The 19,384-nt window shown below is 43.3% G+C and overlaps 1 protein-coding gene across 3 annotated transcripts; it reads right to left on the reverse strand.

Moving 5' to 3' along the window:
* Positions 1–3,723: 3,723 nt before the first annotated feature.
* Positions 3,724–18,288, reverse strand: LOC135247147 (NACHT, LRR and PYD domains-containing protein 12-like). 3 transcript variants are annotated; one of them, XM_064320432.1, is made up of 4 exons: positions 18,219–18,288; positions 14,364–14,658; positions 11,660–13,457; positions 3,724–6,901 (listed from the first exon to the last, which is right to left on the reverse strand). In XM_064320432.1, exons 2-4 carry the CDS (start codon positions 14,638–14,640, stop codon positions 6,637–6,639), a joined length of 2,340 nt encoding a protein of 779 aa, XP_064176502.1. In that variant the 5' UTR covers positions 14,641–14,658; positions 18,219–18,288; the 3' UTR covers positions 3,724–6,636. The 3 variants fall into 3 exon arrangements, with proteins under 3 accessions (XP_064176502.1, XP_064176501.1, XP_064176500.1); XM_064320431.1 differs by lacking the exon at positions 18,219–18,288 and having other exon boundaries at positions 11,660–13,445; positions 14,364–14,685; XM_064320430.1 differs by lacking the exon at positions 18,219–18,288 and having other exon boundaries at positions 14,364–14,685.
* Positions 18,289–19,384: the final 1,096 nt, after the last annotated feature.

A 19,384-nucleotide genomic window follows, 5' to 3' on the forward strand; every position in this document is an offset into this window, starting at 1 on the left:
GGCAGAGCGGGGCAAAATGTAGCTTGAGTGACGTATTTCAGGATGAACACTCAGAATGACTCTTGCTTTCTCTCCAACAAAAGGTGAGGGATTTTGATAAACATTTTGGGAGATATTGCCAAATAAAAGTTTGTTTTTGTGATATGTAAGCAAATTTTTAACCAGAAATATTATTGGGTGCTGTAATGTGTGTGCATATCAAAGGATCGAAATGAAATCGTAAACATTCTTTTCGTGACTAACAGATTGCATATTTTTGATAGAGCAATCAACTCCACCTGTAGGATTAAGACATGCAAGCAGACTCACAGAGCAAGGGAACGTAACAGGTTCGAAAAGGGAAGACATTCAAATGGGAACTGCAGAATAATGCTGGGATAACTTCAAAAGGGAAAAGAACAGGACCACATAGAAGAGTTTATGATAAACTTTACTTTGGAGCTTAAAGAACTGTGGCATACATACAGTATGGCTGCACTCAATCTCCTGAACAAGCTACCTCACTACCTCACTGACGTCTTACATTGGTTGGCATATCCTGTTTCGAAAAGCCTAGGGCTCCACCTAGTGGATAACCTGACTACACTACAAATGTACAGTATCGTGATAAGTTTTCACCAGTTGGCAATAGGCTATGAAAAACACTTAAATGTAATCAATAGATAGATTAGAAACAGTGTTTGTATCCTAAAACATCAAACTGTATTGAGTTACTGTCATGCCCCCGTGTTTCGGTTGTCTTATGGTTTCCCTTGTGTTCCAGTTATTTCTGTTCCGCGTGCCTTATTCCTCACCACGTCTTTGCTTTTCCCCACAGGGTGGGCGTGATCTTTCCCCATGCACTCCTTAATCACTTCCAGCCCTCAGCAATTTTCACACTCGTTTCAGGTCACATTCCTCACACCCTCCCTGATTAATTCCTATCAGCACCAGGTTATAAAGCCACACTTTTTGTTTCTGTCTTTGCCAGATCGTTGATTTGTTGCCCAGCGTCACTCTTTGCTATCGTGTTATATCCTAGCCTTGCACCATTTTCTATACCCCGTGTCCTCTGCACCTTCCTCGGTTTCCTCCCCTCGCACTGTTTCCTTAGCCACAGATTGTTTGTTTGTTCATGTACCTTGTTCAGTGTTTCCCCGTCTGTCGTGCCTGCGTGTGGTCTGCGTTGCGTCTTGTTCCGTGTTCCCTGTTCTTCCCTATTACCTCCCCAGCTCCTACCTCCCGATCCAGCCCGTCCTTCGCCAGCCTCCCAGTCCCCAGCCCAGCTCCGCCACCGACACCGGAGGTGTTCCATTCAGCGCCAGCCAGATTCCGGATCTCCCCTCAACACCCGACAGCCCTGCTCCAAATCTGCCTGGTTCCTGCCACAGTCCGTTCAGCGCCACGCCAAGCCGGACTCCGGACCTCTGCACCTACCCTCTCTGTTCCTGTCCCAAGTCTGCCCTGATTCCTACCGTCTCTGTCTGTACTCCAATAAACCCCTTGTATATATCTACTGCTGCCTCTGAGTCCTGCGTTTGGGTCCAGTCCGAGACCGGTTCCTAACAGTTACCTTACTTTGTGTGAACCTTTAAAGGCATTAAAATTTAGGTTAGCTCGCCATGTCAGTTTCTGAATGGCACGTCCCAGAAATGTCATTATGGTATGAAATCATAATTAGGATGTAGGTGTGAATGGTTTGTATTAAAAATGATTAATCTAGTTCTAGTTATATTTTCAGAATTGAGCCAAATAGGAAAACTGTTTCCTATACAGGCAAGAGATAGCCAGAGGCTTGAGCCTGGCTGACCTAGCTGAAAATGCTAGTCCTCATTATGTGCTCTTTTGTGTGGATGCTTTGACAGTTTGTTCCAGGTAGCTGCATCACAGAGATTGACCCTGTAGTGTTCAGCCATTTGGAGGAAGTGGCTCTTCGCCTGAATGTTTCACTCCATAATTCAGATTACGCCAGATCAATTGGATGCCCTTCTCACAAACTGCCTGAGGAAGCACTGGAGAGTTATTTATTAGTTGGTTTGTCTGTTCATCATGTTGCAGTACAATTAACAATGAATCCCTTGCATGTCCATGAGATCTCAACAGGATGCTTAGCAGGGTGAACTACACTAGATCATTTAAACTTAATACACTTACGCGAAGCAAGTTTTATTCATCTATGCCTCAGTGGTGTTTCTCCCATCTCATTAGTAATGCATTAATTGGTGTTGTTCTGAGTGCCCCACAGCATATCCTCAAAGCTCTTGCCTGTTTAACATGTGATGCCAGGAAAGGAATTGGGGTGCTGTCCACCAGGGGGCAGCATCGGCCCTACAGAGAGGTATTGCTGCAGCTGTGGCCCATTACCTAACCATGGGCTCTATAAGAGGCCTAGCTTCCAGGCCTAGGGGAGGGTGCTTTTAGATGGTGTTTGGGAGCGTGGCTATGGACAGTACGGTGGGTTGGTGCCAGTTTTGTTTGGAGCAGCTAAAGGTGCATATAATGACCCTGTGCTCTATATAGCAGTGAGGAGTCTCCTTGTGTTCCTGCTATATAATGACCCTGTGCTCTATATAGCAGTGAGGAGTCTCCTTGTGTTCCTGCTATATAATGATCCTGTGCTCTATACAGCAGTGAGGAGTGTCATTGTGCTCCTGCTATATAATGACCCTGTGCAACCTCTACTTTCTGCCTAGCAAGATGAGTAAAGCCAACTGCTGTAGAATTTAAATGTTCTGAAATCCAAACTTTAGCTTTGGATTGGAACCACAGAAGAGTGACAAAAGTAAGTGATGTAACATTGCACCTAAACAGCAGTTTGCATGTTGATCAGATTGACCCTCTTCCCGAAGATGTACACACATACCCTATCGCCCAATAGTTGATTTACCAACAGTAATAATATCTGATTTTATGCTCAATATCTTCAGAAACACCACAACCCTGTAGCACACGCAGGTGTGTAATGTGAAGAAGTACAACTCATCTTCACCACAAGGTCAGCATGAGAAAGAGAGTGGGGTATAAGTTAGAGCTGCCGCGGTATTGACTTTTTTCCTTACTGCAAAAATTAGCGAAGCCATTCAAATCGTTGCGGTAACCGCCATAAAAAAATTTCAAGTACATTTCTGGAATGGCTGTTTCCGAGAAATAGGTTCTGCCCGGCAGTTCATACTGCTTGTCGAAGAACTGAAGCATAGCTCGGAATGATGGCTTCCCTACAGTCTGGAAGGGCACCATCTCCACAACCAAATACTTTGTTACAGTTGTTGTAAGTGCTCACCACTTGTTGCTTTCCCGGTTGTATTTAGGCACTCTGGCAAATGCCTAACTCCTAACTGACGTAGTGCCGAGCCAGTACCTCCCGAGGTAGATGGGGTGCCTTTCATTGCATCGTATAACGGACGATGAGTGGTCCTAAGATGCGATGCTAGATTTGTCCTGTTTCCTCGCATGACGTTGATTTTCTTGCTGCAAATGCGGCACACTGACTCATCCAAATTCTTTGGCTTTCCATCTTCATCGGGCTCAAAGCCAAAATGTTCCCAAACAGGAGAAGTAACGTTGGGTTTCGCTACAAGATCCATGTTTTTAGCCTAATTTGAAGCAAAAACTTTCCATAGCCAACAGTTCCAAAGCACGTTCTGGGTGACACATTCTCTGATCAGAATGTTAACTGCACAACTGTGAGTGTAAACTTTTGAACACATGGCGTGAAGAAAATAGGCTACACAATTATAATTATAATTATTTTAAAAATTGCATTGCATTTATTTCAGATCACAACTTTTACAAGTAAAAATTGGAACATAAACAATTGGCCTAAAATAAACAGGAAAAAAACAAAACCCAGCGGTGAAGCGGTGATCAGCTTGACTCTGCGGTGGACGTGACGTGATTGCGTTACCACGGTAATGCAGTAACCGCGGCAGCTCTAGTTTGCCGGCCACTGACCTGTGTTCAAAGCCTCTCTAACTACTCTGAGAACACTGTCCTCTAGCTGCGCTTCTCGCAAGTCTTCTCGGGTGAACTGTTCTAGCTGACCCAAATTGAGATGAGTTGCAAAAGCATACAGCTCAGGAACGCCTTCTGCTGGAACACCTAGTTTGTCTGCCAAGTGCACATCACTGTCACTAGACTCCTGCACATGCACACAACCACAAATCGCCTTCACATCACCCTGTGAAAGGTTTCTCCACGTCTCAGTGTGTCCAGTTTCGGGAAAGCAAATCAGCCTCAACATTGACCTTCTCAGGGCGATATTATACTTCAAAATCGTATGTGGCTAGGGCAGCAAGCCACCTATGCCCTGTAGCATTAAGTTTCCCTGTCGTCAACACATGACTGCGTTTCCACGGTAATGCAGTAACCCCGGTAGCTCTAGTGTAAATATGGATTTCATTAGAGTGCAGAGCAGGTAGTGAATAATGGGGATGGATGAAGACTGCAATATACGGCAGAAGTGAATCCAGAAGTCGGTGAAAACCTTGCAAATGTAAAGATCTACATGTGGGAAATAAAAACATCAGGCTAGATTACTTTATGGGAGGAACGACATTGGAATGTGCTCAATTTTGGGAGTAATAGTTGATCAAAACCTTTCAGGTTCTAAGCACTGTGCTGTTGCAGTAAAGAAGCCAACAGGATGCTAGGATAGCAGTGAGTATAAATCAAGGCTCCAAAGTGCGACCATTTTGGGTGAACATGCAACCAAAAATCTGTCAAGTGCGACTAAACATTTTCATTGGTCGCACCGGTGCACCTGACATTTAGCAGGTCTGTCTCTCTGTGTGTGTAGCATTATTTTTTTCCCACCCGCATTCTGCGAAGACCCGCCCCTACTCTGCCTCTGATTGGCTCTGACCCTGATATTCTTCTTCGCTGAATGCGTGTGGAAAAAAATAAGGCATGTGTGTATTAGTGATGTGCGGATCGCAGTTATATCCGCGGGCACCACGGTTAATCTGCGGATCGGGTGGGCCGAGTCATAAAAAATAACATTCTGATTAATAGCGGATGGGTTGTGGGTGGGTGAAATAATACATCATTAATGAGGAAAATATTAATTACATTCTCTACAATGTGAACATATTTTAAGCTTCATTTTTCGTCAGGCGTGAATTAGCAGACTAGACTCTCGTTGTGCCAATTGCGGCGTCCATTTGTCTTAAGCAGCAATGGAGGCAAAAAAAATCAGAGAGAAAAATAAAAAAGGAGAATTAAAAAAAGGAAGGGCAGAAAAGTTCCGTGTGGGAGCGATTTAGTGAATGACGAGTCAAGTGTGGGTATGTCATATGCAACAGCTGTGAAATAATGAGAAATAGCGGTAATGTGTGATCGGGTGCGGGTCTCTAAATCGGAGAAAAAAATTTGTTCGGGTGGATGATTTATGCATACATGCGGATTCGGATGACGTCAGAGCCGATCCGCGCATCACTAGTGTGTATGTGTGAAACCGCGCCCTGTACTCCTCCGGGAGCAGCGAACACTTTTATTTGAGTTATTTGAGTTTGATTTATTTATTTGAGTTTGTCAAGCACTTTAAACATCAGCACTTTTTAAGTTTCTTTTTTAAACAATTGAGGTTATTGCATTTTCTTGTTTGTGCTGTGAATTAAATAAAGAGAAAACATTTATCTGCACCTTTATTCCTGTTTACAATCATTTACATAATGTGTTAAGAAATTACCAATGTGTATGGGAACTGACAAAAAAGGTAACACTTAAAATGTATTATTATGCTGCCAAAAGGCACGGTGAAAAATTTTGGGTCTAACTAAATTATGTGCTGGTGCACCTAAATGAAAAAGTTAGGCGCACCAGTGCATCCAATGTAAAAAGTTAGTCTGGAGCCCTGTAAATCCAAGGAAGTTATACTTATTTTATACAATACCTTTGTCAGACCACACTTACAGAATTGTGTGCAGTTCTGGGGACTGTACTACAAGAAAGATATAGAGGATCTGGAAAAGGTAGAAAGAAGGGAAACCAAACTGGTTCCTGGTATGAAAGATAAAAGTTTTGAGGAAAGACTTCAGATGCTTAACTTCTTCAAGCTTAGTAAAAGTAGACTCAGGGTTATTTGATTGAGTCTTTTAAATTCATAAAGGGGATCAACAAAGTGAACTACAAGAGATTCTTCAGGTTCAGCTCTGTTAGTATGACGAGGGGGCATAAAAGGAAATTAGCAAAAGGTAAATTCCGCACCGACGTTAGGAAGTATTTTTTCACACAGAGAGTAGTCACTGTGTAGAATAGCTTGGCGCATGTCATGTAGTAGAGGCAGAAACTCTGGGGGTTGTCAAGACCGGGCTTGATACGATGCTGGATACTATCTAGTTTGTAGGTAAACCAAGCACTAGTGGTAGGTAGGAAAATGGCGAGCATGTCAGGCTGAATGGCCTATTCTCGTCATTATGTTATGTTATTTTTGTTATGTTATGATAGACGTGAAACATATTACTGTACTGAAGTGGTCAATATTTTACAATGTCAATCATGCATTCAGCATTCAGTCATCACCTGTGACCTGATACTACAGACTCCACTGAAACCCTATGTTATGGTCAGGAACCACAAACCTGGCAACCCTATATTTCACTGCACAGATCCATAATCACTAATTCTATTTAGTTAAGGTCACACAGTACACAGCACTACTCACCCCAGTGTCTGTAGTTTACAGTTTGGACTCATCAGTGCAGCACAGAGCAGCTTCACTCCTGAATCTCCCAGGTTATTGTGGCTGAGGTCCAGTCTCTGTAGTTTACAGTTTGGACTCATCAGTCCAGCACAGAGCAGCTCCACTCCTGAATCTCCCAGGTTATTGTAGCTGAGGTCCAGATCTCTCAGGGGTGAGTTTGATGACTGAAGAGCAGAGGCCACAATTTCACAGGACTTCTCTGTGAGGTCACAGCTGTTCAGTCTGCAAAGAAGAGTTTATATATTATTGTATGATTAAATAGCGCAATATACTGTGAAATGTAACAGTAATCGCATTGAGTGATGAAGAGTGATATTGAGGGATTAAAGTTACTGATGCTCTGAGGAAAATGACTTTGCTACACTCTCCAACTGCAGCACTTTGGGCCTGAGAATTAGACGTCCTGTTGGACAGAACTCTGACAGTTCTACAGATGAAATTCTTACCCAAATGGCCCCCTTTCTTCTGACATTTGGCACAAATACAACCAAAAGTAAAGATGCAAGAAATAACACAAGTCTTTCAGTTTGGATAGTGAGTTAGGCTCTGCTTCTTTACTTTTGCTGGTAACTGTGAGAAACTTCCCACAGCATTGCAAGCCAATACACAGCAAAAGCCAGATTCACTTCAGAACCCACAATGCAAAAAAGTGATCTGTTCACATATAACCAGGTACTGTAGTGCAGTCTGTCTGTTTTGCTGAGGTTATATATAACCATGTAGTGCAGTGCATCTGTTCTGCTGGTGTTACATATAACCAGGTAGTGAAACCAAAGCTATGTAGGAACTGTTAATGATCCCTTTGAGTTCCTTTTGTTGGAATAGTGATACATTTGATGGTGCTGTCCAAGGAGACACCATTTAACTTTTTCCAGGGTTTAGGAAACTTCAGAACCTTGTACAGGCCAGACTTTAGCCTGAGATAAGCCACAGAATTACCTCAAAAACAGGCACTTTAACAGTCCCCTGAGAAGACCTCACCCTGACACCCATTATATCCTACAATTCCTCTACCTTCCTGTTTTCACTCTGTCTACAGGCACTATTGGATTCTGGGTCAGCGTACACCAGAATAAAGCAGAGACCAGGGTGGCACTACTGGCCTTGTAACATGGTGCATTTACTGCCTGACCTAATCTCACAATACAGTAACACAAACATTTCATTCATAACCACACTTGCCTCTCCCAAACCAAACCCAGTATTATATTATTCATAATGTTGAAAAAATATCTCATCTTCTTAAACAATGTAAGAGGGGTACAGACTGGGCAGGCTCTCTCTGGTCATCTCCCACTCACAAATTATCTATGCATGGACTAGGGATAAAAGGGGGATTCTTCCCCCCTTTTGAAAAACATGGATTTGATTCAATCAACATTTGTCCTTAACTGACTGACATTTAAAAGGAGGGATTCTTTTTTCTACACAAACACAGTTCGAACTACTTCACCAAACTGAGTTAGATAAGAATAAGTGTAACACTTGTGTTTACTTGTCCAAGTCAAAGTTAAGGACAAAAGTTAGTTTAATAAAGACCATAGGGGTGTTTGTATGGCTAATCTGCAAAAAATCTGACCTTGTTATTCTACTAATAATGCGGCTGACGAAACTCAGCTAAAAACAAAGCTAAAAATTGGATTAATTAATATCAGATCACTAGCCCCTAAGGCAACTCTTGTAAATGAATGAATTACTGATCACCAAGTTGAAATCTTATGTGTAACTGAAACTTGGCTTAAAACTGTATATTGCCTTAAATGAATCCACCCCTCCTGGCTACAGCTATACTCACGTTCCCCGTCTGACGGGTCGTGGCGGTGGTGTTGCTGCTGTATATCATTTTAATATTTTTGCTACTTTGAAATCTGGCTTCAAATGTAACTTTTTTGAAGTGCTTGTTCTCAGTTTTGCACATCCGAACAAAAAAGCTGTCAGTTTTATTCTTGCAATTGTATACAAGCCACCAGGGACATAGAGTGGCTTTTTACTTGAGTTTGCTGATTTCCTTTCCAGCCTGGTTGTTAATTCAGATAAAGGGGTAATTGTAGGGGACTTCAATATTCACATGGATAGTGAAGGTGATCCTCTCAGATCAGCACTCTTGTCTATCACTGAATCTATTGGCTTCGATCAACATATACATCAGTCCACACATTCTCATAACCATACTCTTGATCTGGGCTTAACTTATGATACAGAAATAGCAAATATAGCAGTTATGCCTAAAAGCCCTGTGCTATCAGACCATTATTGAACTACTTTCCAACTTTCACAAGTCTGTCATGTGTCACCAGATCCTTCATTCTACCTTAGCTGTAAGCTTCCTCCAGGACTGCAAATGCTTTTATTAATGAGCTCCCAGGCTCATTTGTGCACTGTGGGGATTTTCTTGGCTCCCACCCAAACACATACAAAAATGCAAGCATTAGCTCAATTGATCAGCTGACAGACAACACAAATTACATACTTTCCAGAACCCTGGATACTCTCGTACCTCTTAAGAAGAGGAAAGTCCGCTATAAGGAATTAGCACCCTGGTACAATGACCATACTCGTGCTCTCAAACAAGCTTCATGCCAACTCGAGCACAAATAGTGTTCTACTAAATTGCAGGTATTCCTCCAGGACTGAAAAGACAGTCTACTAACTTATAAACATGCCCTCTCCACAGCACGTTCCTCATACTTCTCTACTTTAATAGATGAAAATAGAAACAATCCTAGGCACCTGTTTAACACTGTTGCCAGACTGACCAAGAATCAAGTTGATCCATGTGCCTCAATATCATTTAGTAGCAATGACTTCATGAATTTCTTTGATGACAAAATTATAAAAATCAGAGGCAAGATTCAAAGTTCTCCTACCACCCCTCATATAGGGTCTGCCCTTCCATCCGCTCAACGCATGGATGCAGGATCTTCAGAAGAATCTTCAGAAAGACGGGCGGCCTACCTGAACTTTTTTGCTCCAATAGATCTCATGGAGTTTAATGCCATAGTTAATTCCTCAAAATCTCCTGCTTGTCTTCTAGACCCTATCCCTAAGAAGCTTTTCAAGGAGCTATTACCAGGGATTGGAACACCAATGTTACATATTGTCAATGTGTCTTTAGCGTCTGACCACATACCACAGACTCTTAAACTTGCAGCCATCAAACCCCCTCTTAAGAAGCCAAATTTGGATGTGAATGATCTGGAACTACAGGCTTATCTTGAACCTCCCGTTCCTTTCTAAAATACTAGAAAAGGCCATTTCAAAACAACTTGGTTCATTTTTGCACTCCAATCATATATTGGAAGTTTTTCAATCTGGTTTTAGACCCTCTCACAGAACTGAAACAGCCCTGCTCAAAGTACTCAATGACCTACTCCTCGCTTCCGACCATGGCTGCATCTCTGCACGTGTGCTTTTAGACTTAAGTGCGGTATTTGACACAGTTGATCACCTCATCCTTCTGGATAGACTTGAAAATCTTGTAGGCCTCCTTGGACAGGCACTCTCTTGGTTCCGGGTTGATTTTCATCACTTGAGAAACATCTCAAAAATTCAGAAAATACTGTCCTTACATGATGCAGAAAAGCTAGTTCATGCTTTTGATACTTCAAGATTAGATTACTGTAATGCTCTTTTGTCTGGATGTGCAAATTCCTCTCTGAAAGGGCTCCAGCTAATTCAAAATGCAGCAGCTCGTATTCTCACTAGAACAAGGAGATTCAAGCACATCAGCCCAGCGTTAGCATCGCTTCACTGGTTGCCAGTTAAATTCCGAATAGACTATAAGGTACTACTTCTTACCTTTAAAGCCTTACATGGGCTTGCCCCTTTGTACTTAAATGATTTACTTCTTCCTTATATTCCCTCACGAACACTCTGTTCGCAGGGTGCAGGCCTCCTTGTTATTCCTAGAATATCTAAAAGTACCATAGGTGGTAGAGCCTTCTCCTATCGTGCTCCCCTCCTGTGGAACAAGTTGCCTGCCCATGTCTGGGGCGCAGACACTATCACCTTATTTAAAGCTAGGCTCAAAACATATATTTTTAGTCTCTCTTATATTTGAGGGGCAGGAGTGGGTGGCAGGCATAGCTATAGAGTCTCTGGCAGACTGAGCGGTTAGTGCTGTCACTGGATCATCATTGGTAGTGCTGTGTTAAGCTGAACTGGTCATGGTCTGGTGATGACTGTCTCAAGCCTGCCCTCATGGCTGCGTTGGCCCCTGCCTCTGTTTCCCTTAGCTATGCTGCCATAGCCTTATTCTGCCGGGGTTTTCCTTATCGCACGTGGGCACCTCTGTTTCTTCTGCTCTGCTTGCTAATCTACCATTTGAATCCCCTAACAACGTTTTTTTTCCTCGTTTTCCTCGGCTTTGGGCACCTGCCCGGAGCTCTAGCCCAAGTTTTCTGAGCACCCCCCCGGGCCCATAACTCCAGCCCTAGACCAGCTAGACCAGCTGGGCACCCCCGCCTCCTGCCACTGTGGATTTTCCATAACAAACAGGTGCCTGCCCGCGGCAGATGGGTTCCCCCTCTGAGTCTCCTATTTTCCGTGTCTGTCTAATTTTGTGTAAAGGAAGTGTAGCTTGTATTTTTTTATTTGATGGGGAATATGTTCGTCTTAATACTGTAACATACTATACCGTCTCTACATTTAAATCTGCAAGTTGCATGTTTGGACCATTATTGATCCATCACATTGGTTTGCCTAACAAGGAATTCATGATGTATTTAATAACTGGTATCTTTAATGATATTATGTAAATTAAATCTAATAAAATACATTTTACATGTTGGATACATTTTATACATTTGATGGTACTTCTGTATTCATTAAATGAGGGCACAATCTGTTAAAATAGCTTGACTCAAAAATCATAATTCTCACTTGCCTGACAATTTTATTGTATTCTATTTTCACTTTAACTATGAAGTGTTTATAAAAACATGCTGTCATTATCTACTTTAATTATTACACCATACTCACATGGCCTTCCTGCAGTTCCCGAGTACTGGTAGCAGTCTCTGATGACCTGCTGCTGATGTTTTGTAGGTCTTCAAGTCAAACTCATCTAGGATCTTCTCTGACATCAGTAACACAAAGGCCAGGGCTGAACATTGGTGTGGTTCCAGCTTTTCATTAGAGAGTATTCCTGATCTCTGGAACTTTTTGATTTCCTCCACTAGAGAGTTGTCATTCAGTTCATTGAGACAGTGGAACAGATTTATGGTCCTCTCTGCTGAAGATTCTTTTTTGATCCTCTCCTTTATGTACAATACTGTTTTCTCAATGCTCTCTGATCTGCTTCCTGTCTGTGTCAGTATTCCTCCTAATAGAGTCTGAATGGAGTCCAGAGAGAGGCCTAGAAGGAATCTGAGGAAAAGGTCCAGGTGTCCATTCTTACTCTCTAAGGCCTGATCCACTGCAGTCCTGTGTAACTCAGACAGCTGCACTCTGTCACTGCGAGGTTTTGATTCTTCTGCTCTGAGTACATTTCTGTTCTCATTCACACATGAATGAAACACAAACAAGGCAGCCAGATACTCCTGAATGCTCAGATGCACAAAGCAGTAGACCTTCTCCTGATCCAACCCACACTCCTCTTTAAAGATCTCTGTGCACACCCCAGAGTACACTGAAGCTTCACTGACATCAATGCCACTCTCTCTCAGGTCCTCTTCATAGAATATCAGATTGCCCCTTTCCAGCTGTAGTAAAGCCAGCTGCCCCAGTTTCAGGATGATTTCTGTATTTGATGCTGACATTTTCTTTGGGGTTGTCTCATTGGTGCCATGATACTTCTCATTCTTCACATTAGTCTGAATGAGCAGGAAGTGTGTGTACATTTCAGTCAGAGTTTTGGGCATTTTTCTATTGCCTACTTTACCCAACATTGTCTCCAGTACAGTGGCAGAAATCCAGCAGAAGACTGGTATGTGACACATGATGTAGAGACTCCTGGATGACTTTATGTGTGAGATAATTTTGCTGGCCTTGTTCCGATCTATGATTCTCTTCCTGAAGTACTCCTCCTTCTGTGGGTCATTGAATCCTCGTACCTCTGTCACCTGGTGGACGCACTCAGGAGGGATCTGATTGGCTGCTGCTGGTCGGGAGGTGATCCAGAGGAGGGCAGAGGGAAGCAGATTCCCCTTAATGAGGTTGGTCAGCAGCACATCCAATGATGATGACTCTGTTATATCACAGCAAATCTCATTGCTTTGGAAATCTAGAGGAAGTCGACACTCATCCAGACCATCAAAGATGAACACAACTTTGACTTCATCACCTTCAAAACTTTTGATCTCTTTCAGTTGTGGATAGTATTGCTGCAGAAGTTCCATGAGACTAAATTCTCTCTCCTTTTTCTTTTTCAGATTCAGATCTCGGAAAGGAAGAGTGAAGATGAAATCAATGTCCTGATTGGCTTTTCCATCTGCCCAGTCCAGAATGAACTTCTGCACAGAGACTGTTTTCCCAATGCCAGCGATGCCCTTTGTAAGCACAGTTCTGATTGGTTTCTCTTGTCCAGGTGAAGGCTTAAAGATGTCATTGCAGATGATTGCAGTCTCATGTGTGGTTTGTTTCTTCCATGCTATCTCAATCTGTCTGATCTCATGTTCATCATTGACCCCCCTACTTCCCCCCTCAGTGATGTAGAGCTCTGTATAGATCTCATTGAGGAGGGTTTGGTGGCCCTGCTTTGCTAAAACTTCAAATATGCATTCAAACCTCTTCTTCAGATGAGTTTTCAGTGCCTGCTGGGCTCTTTCTTTGAATTCATCTGAGGAGAGGAAATATGAGAACCAATGTTTAAAATAACAGAAATAGACAAAAAAATACTCATGCAGAAAGTTTTCACAATGTTTTACACAGCTCTGAAAGTGTTGCACATTAAGTTGTAGCTATACCTATGTAGTTAAATTGTAACTAATTTGGTAACAAGAGGTATTACTGATTAACGCCAATGTAGGAAACAGGGAACAGTTAACAATATTTTTGATTACACATGCGAAACAAGGCCAGCCCTGTTACATCTCTTCTGTTAATATGAAATAATTCTGTATCATGAGGACACATTGCGAAATTAACAGGCAAGGTTTACTTGTTATGTACCATGAAGATATGCCCTATATGGTATAACTGCACCTTCAAGTAGTGTTGCCCATACCTCTAGTAGTGTTTCACACTTCTCACAAACTGTTGTACACACAACAATGAAAACATAAAAAGGATTAATTTCCATTTCAACATTCAATTTCTTAATTGTTCATAGTATGATGAGTCTTTATGGTAAATATGGTCTTCATGGGTCATGCAGTAATTTAATTATCTTATAATTATTATGATCGGTGCTCTTTAATCCAGGATAAAACCTCAGGGCAGTCAGTCTGATGGGACAGTGGTTTAGTAACTGGCTTTTGATCCCAAGGCTCCTGGTTTTAAAGTCTTTCGGAAACATTTAATCTCATGTGCATTTGATTGCCCCCATTATTACTGCTGGATGCTATATTTGAATTGAAATGCCTTCCTGTACATGTTGTGTGTGATGTTTTTTATATGCAAGACTGTTGATGTAAAACACTATTATCAAAGTGTGAATACTATAAATCAGTACTCTGTTATATTTGTTGGCTAAACTCATTTCAACATTCTAATGGCCACAGCAGCAATGAGAGAAAATTCTTACTGTGCTGCTCATCTCTCTCCAGTGGGTCAGTGACATCCTTCTTCTTCATGTTCCTCAGGATATGGAGTGTGATCTTCAGAGACCCCTCAATGCCACAGGTCTCCAGCATCTTCTCAACTATGTACAGGGCCTCAGGATCCTCCTGCCCTCTCTCAGTGCATTCTGGGTGCATATCCAGTACAGAAGGATCTTCAGGAAGACTATGTAAGCATTCTGGGCAAACCTGACTCAGATGGCTCTGAAACAGTTTCAACTTTCCAGTCGTCTTCAGCTTCATCAGAGTGCGCAGGAGAGACTGAAATAAACACATGAAGAGGGTGTGCTGTATCAGTGTGAAATAAACACATGAATAGTTTTACTGTATCAGAGTAAAATAAATACATGAAATGGGTATGCTGTCTCAGTGTGAAATAAACACATGAATAGTTTTGCTGTATCAGTGTGAAATAAACACATGAAGAGGTGTGCTGTATCAGTGTGAAATAAACACATGAAGAGGTGTGCTGTATCAGAGCCATGGAAACAAAGCCTTGCTTTATTATGGGTGGCAGTGTAGTATAATGGGTGAGGAGCTGGTCTTGTCAGAGGTTTGAATCCCAGGTAGGACACTGCTGTTGTACCCTTGAGCAAGGTACTTAACCTGCATTGCTTCAGTTCATATCCAGCTGTATAAAAGGAAGCAATGTAAATGCTGTGTAAAAAGTTGTGTAAGTCGCTCTGAATAAGAGTGACTGCTAAATGCCTGCAATGTCTCGTGTTTTCTCTTGTAGGAAGGCCAGAACAGGAAAAGATACTTTAGAACACAACATGCAGCAGGTCTAAAGCCTATATTCGAAATGCAGCTTTTGCTCCTGATTTATGTTTTTTAGGGACACTACTTGTGATGAATCAAGAATGTCCTTGGAATAATAGTTGTTGAGTTGAATTAAGTTTCTCAGTGCAATACATTTTTTAATGCTAACTATACAAACTGAGTGCTGAGTGTCCATTCTACCTGCCCTGGGAGTTTCCGCAGAGATCACTAGGGCCGTTTATATTCCACCACAAGCGGACATGACGAGGCTTTGTCGGTGTTACATGATGTGCTAAGCAGATTACAGACCAAGCATCCAGACGCTGCCCTCATCGTGGCAGGGGACTTCAACAAGGCAAACCTTACGCCAAGCTTTTGCCAATACGTCAAATGTCCTACCCGAAAGGACAAGATACTTGATCACTGCTATTCACCGTTCAAGGAGGGCTACAAAGCTACCTCTCTACCCTCATTTGGCAAATCAGACCATGCCGCCATCTTCCTGATAACAGAATACAAACAACGGATGGTACGGGAAGAGGTGGTGTCGCGAGAGGTCAAAAGCTGGACCGCCCAATCAGAGGACACTCTACAGGACGCGCTGGACGACGTCGACTGGGACAGGTTCCAGTCCACCTCTGATGACGTCAACGTGTTTACGGAAGTGGTGACCGGCTTCATTACAACGGTGGTGGACAAAGTTATCCCTACGGTGAAAGTTAAGTGTTTTCCTAACCAGAAACCGTGGGGTGACAGATCCATCCGCGTTGCTCTGAACGCACGCACCACTGCCTATAACGCGGGACTGGTGTCTGGGGACATGACGGAGTACAAGGCGGTGTCCTACAGGCTGAGGCGAGCAATCAAGGATGCAAAGCATCGCTACAAGGACAGAGTGGAGTCTCAGTTCCAGCAGCGAGACACCCGACGCGTGTGGCAAGAACTACGGGACATTACAGACCATAAGGGCAGGCGCCCCCCTATGGTGAGAGCTGACATTACTCTGGCAGACGAGCTGAACTCTTTTTATGCACGTTTCGAGGCTAACGATGCTAACATTAGCCCAGCGGCTAGCACAGTTAGCGTGTATAACACGAGTTCCCCCCCTGGAGCTGCAAGCTCACTTGTCCTGTCAGAGCACTATGTGAGGGGAGCCTTGAAACGGGTGGACACCAGGAAAGCAGCAGGGCCAGACGGAATCTTCGGACGAGTCCTCAAGACCTGCGCTGATCTCCTGGCTCCTGTGTTCACCACCATAATCAACCTCTCCCTGGCCCAGTCCGTGGTCCCCACATGCTTCAAGAGGTCCACCATTGTCCCTGTACCCAAGAACGCTTCCCCAGCCTGCCTGAATGACTATCGCCTCGGTGGTGATGAAGTGCTTCGAGAGGCTAGTCAAGGACTACATCTGCTCCTCTCTTCCCAGCACCATGGACCCTCTGCAGTTTGCTTACCGCTCCACGAACGATGCGGTCTGTCAGGTTCTGCATGCCACTCTCTCTCACCTCGACAACAGAGGGGGGGCTATGTAAGATTGCCGTTCATAGATTTCAGCTCAGCTTTCAATACCATAGTCCCCTCCAGACTGGCTGCTAAACTGACTGACCTGGGACTGAACACCTCCGTTTGTGCCTGGATACTGGATTTCCTGACCGCCAGACCCCAGGTGGTTAGAGTGGGTAAGCACACCTCAAACCCCCTCACCCTCAGCACTGGAGCCCCCCAGGGGTGTGTGTTGAGCCCTCTGCTGTACTCCCTGTACACACATGACTGTGTGGCCAGGTTTGAGTCCAACACCATCGTCAAGTTTGCTGACGACACAGTGGTGGTAGGCCCGATCACCAACGACGACGAGAAGGCCTATCTCCAGGAGGTGGCAGACCTGTCACTGTGGGGCCAGGACAACCGTCTCTTCCTGAACGTCAGCAAAACCAAGGAGATGGTGGTGGACTTCTGTAAGAAGAAACGGCTGAGGACCGACACCCCTCTACAGATCAATGGGCCACCGGTAGAGAGGGTGAGCAATTTCAAATACCTTCGGTGTACACATCACAGAGGACCTGACATGGACACTGTACACCGAAACTATGGTGAGAAAGGCAAGGCAGCGCCGGGATCACCTCAGACAGCTGAGGAAGTTCAGAGTCTCCAAGAAGATCCTGAAAACCTTCTACTCTGCAACCATTGAGAGAATCCTGCTGGGGAACATCACCGTCTGGTATGAGAACTGCTCCTCTCTGGACCGGAGAGCCCTGCAGAGGGTGGTGCGGGACCTGTACCCCAGGAGGTGCTTAAGCAGAGCAAAGCGGATTAGGAAAGACTCTTTCCATCCCAACAACAGACTGTTTGAGCTGCTGCGGTCAGGCAAACGCCTACGCAGCCACAGGACCAGCACTGAGAGACTTAGGAGGAGCTTCTTCCCTCAGGACATCAGTGCTTTTAACTGCACTGCCAGGACAACTGTCCTGGAATAGTATTTTCACCTCAAGCACATAGCACCTTTACCTCAATGTACACTGCAGCACCTTACCGTCCCACGGTTTACTTTGTATTTTTCTTTTTTCTTTATTGTACTTATTTAATTATATATCATAGGTTGCACTGCTTCCTATGACTTATTTTAGGACTTACTTTTTAAAAATGTATTTGTATTGCTCATTTTTTAAAATAACTGCTCCTTATGTTCTTCTCTTTTAATTTGTATTCATATGTTATATTATATTATGTTATTATTTTTATTTTATTTTTCTGTATACTGTTATTATTGAAGCGTTATGTTGCAGTCTACAAGGAGTTTGTCTCACCAGCATATCACTGTATGTACATGTATATGCATGTGACAAATAAAGCCTTTGAACTTTGAACTTTAAAACATTCTGTTTGGAGATTTCCACTGTCATCGTTTTTGGATCCTAAAAAAGAATCCAGTCGTTCTGTGAGCCAAAGAGGGCCAGAGCACGTTTCATAAACGTTAATTAACCAGATTACATATTCAATCTGATCATGTGAAAGTCAAATCAACTTGAAATATTAAAATAGAAAAAGTATAGGCTATATCATACCTGTTTTAAGGGGGAAAGTTTCTCTGAATTCTCCTCGTCTAAACGACGTAAAAACCGTGAGCAGGGAATTCTGTGAATAAATCATGAGAGACAATGCAGATAAACTTGTTTACTGTAGCTCTAACTCACAACACAAGGAGACAAAGCTTCCAGGTAAACTCATCCTCTTACTGCAGCTCTAACTCAAAACACAAGGAGACAAAGCTTCCAGTTAAACTCATCCTCTTACTGCAGCTCTAACTCACAGCACATGGAGACAGAGCTTCCAGTTAAACTCATCCTCTAACTGCAACTCTAACTCACAGCACATGGAGACAGAGATTCCAGTTAAACTCATCCTCTTACTGCAGCACAAGGACACAGAGCGTCCAGTGAAACTCATACATTTACTGCAGCTCTAACTCACAGCACATGGAGAAAGAGCATCCAGTTAAACTCATCCTCTTACTGCAGCTCTAACTCACAGCACATGGAGACAGAGCTCCCAGTTAAACTCATCTTTTTACTGCAGCTCTAACTCATAGCACATGGAGACAGAGCTCCCAGTTAAACTCATCCTCTTACTGCAGCTCTAACTCACAGCACATGGAGACAGAGCTCCCAGTTAAACTCATCCTCTTACTGCAGCTCTAACTCACAGCACATGGAGACAGAGCTTCCAGTTAAACTCATCCTCTTACTGTACCTCTAACTCACAGCACATGGAGACAGAGCTTCCAGTTAAACTCATCCTCTTACTGCAGCTCTAACTCACAGCACATGGAGACAGAGCTCCCAGTTAAACTCATCCTCTTACTGCAGCTCTAACTCACAGCACATGGAGACAGAGCTTCCAGTTAAAATCATCCTCTAACTGCAGCTCTAACTCACAGCACATGGAGACAGAGCTTCCATTTAAACTCATCCTCTTACTGCAGCTCTAACTCAGAGCACATTAACTCTCTGATTCATGCATTTTTACCTCTTTCTCGCAGGGCCGTGGGTTCCATTGTTAGTCTCGGTCTCCTCTGAGGAACTCATTTTAGAAACAGCGCCCCCTGTCTCAGGACACCTGAACACACCAGATCAGTTTCACAAGTGGGTTCTGACCCAAATTGGCTGACCTGTAAATACACACAAGAAGAACATGTTAACGCACAGACATAATAATACACACAGACACACAC

Source organism: Anguilla rostrata, unplaced genomic scaffold (assembly GCF_018555375.3).
Source record: "Anguilla rostrata isolate EN2019 unplaced genomic scaffold, ASM1855537v3 scaf1091, whole genome shotgun sequence".
NCBI lineage: Eukaryota > Metazoa > Chordata > Actinopteri > Anguilliformes > Anguillidae > Anguilla > Anguilla rostrata.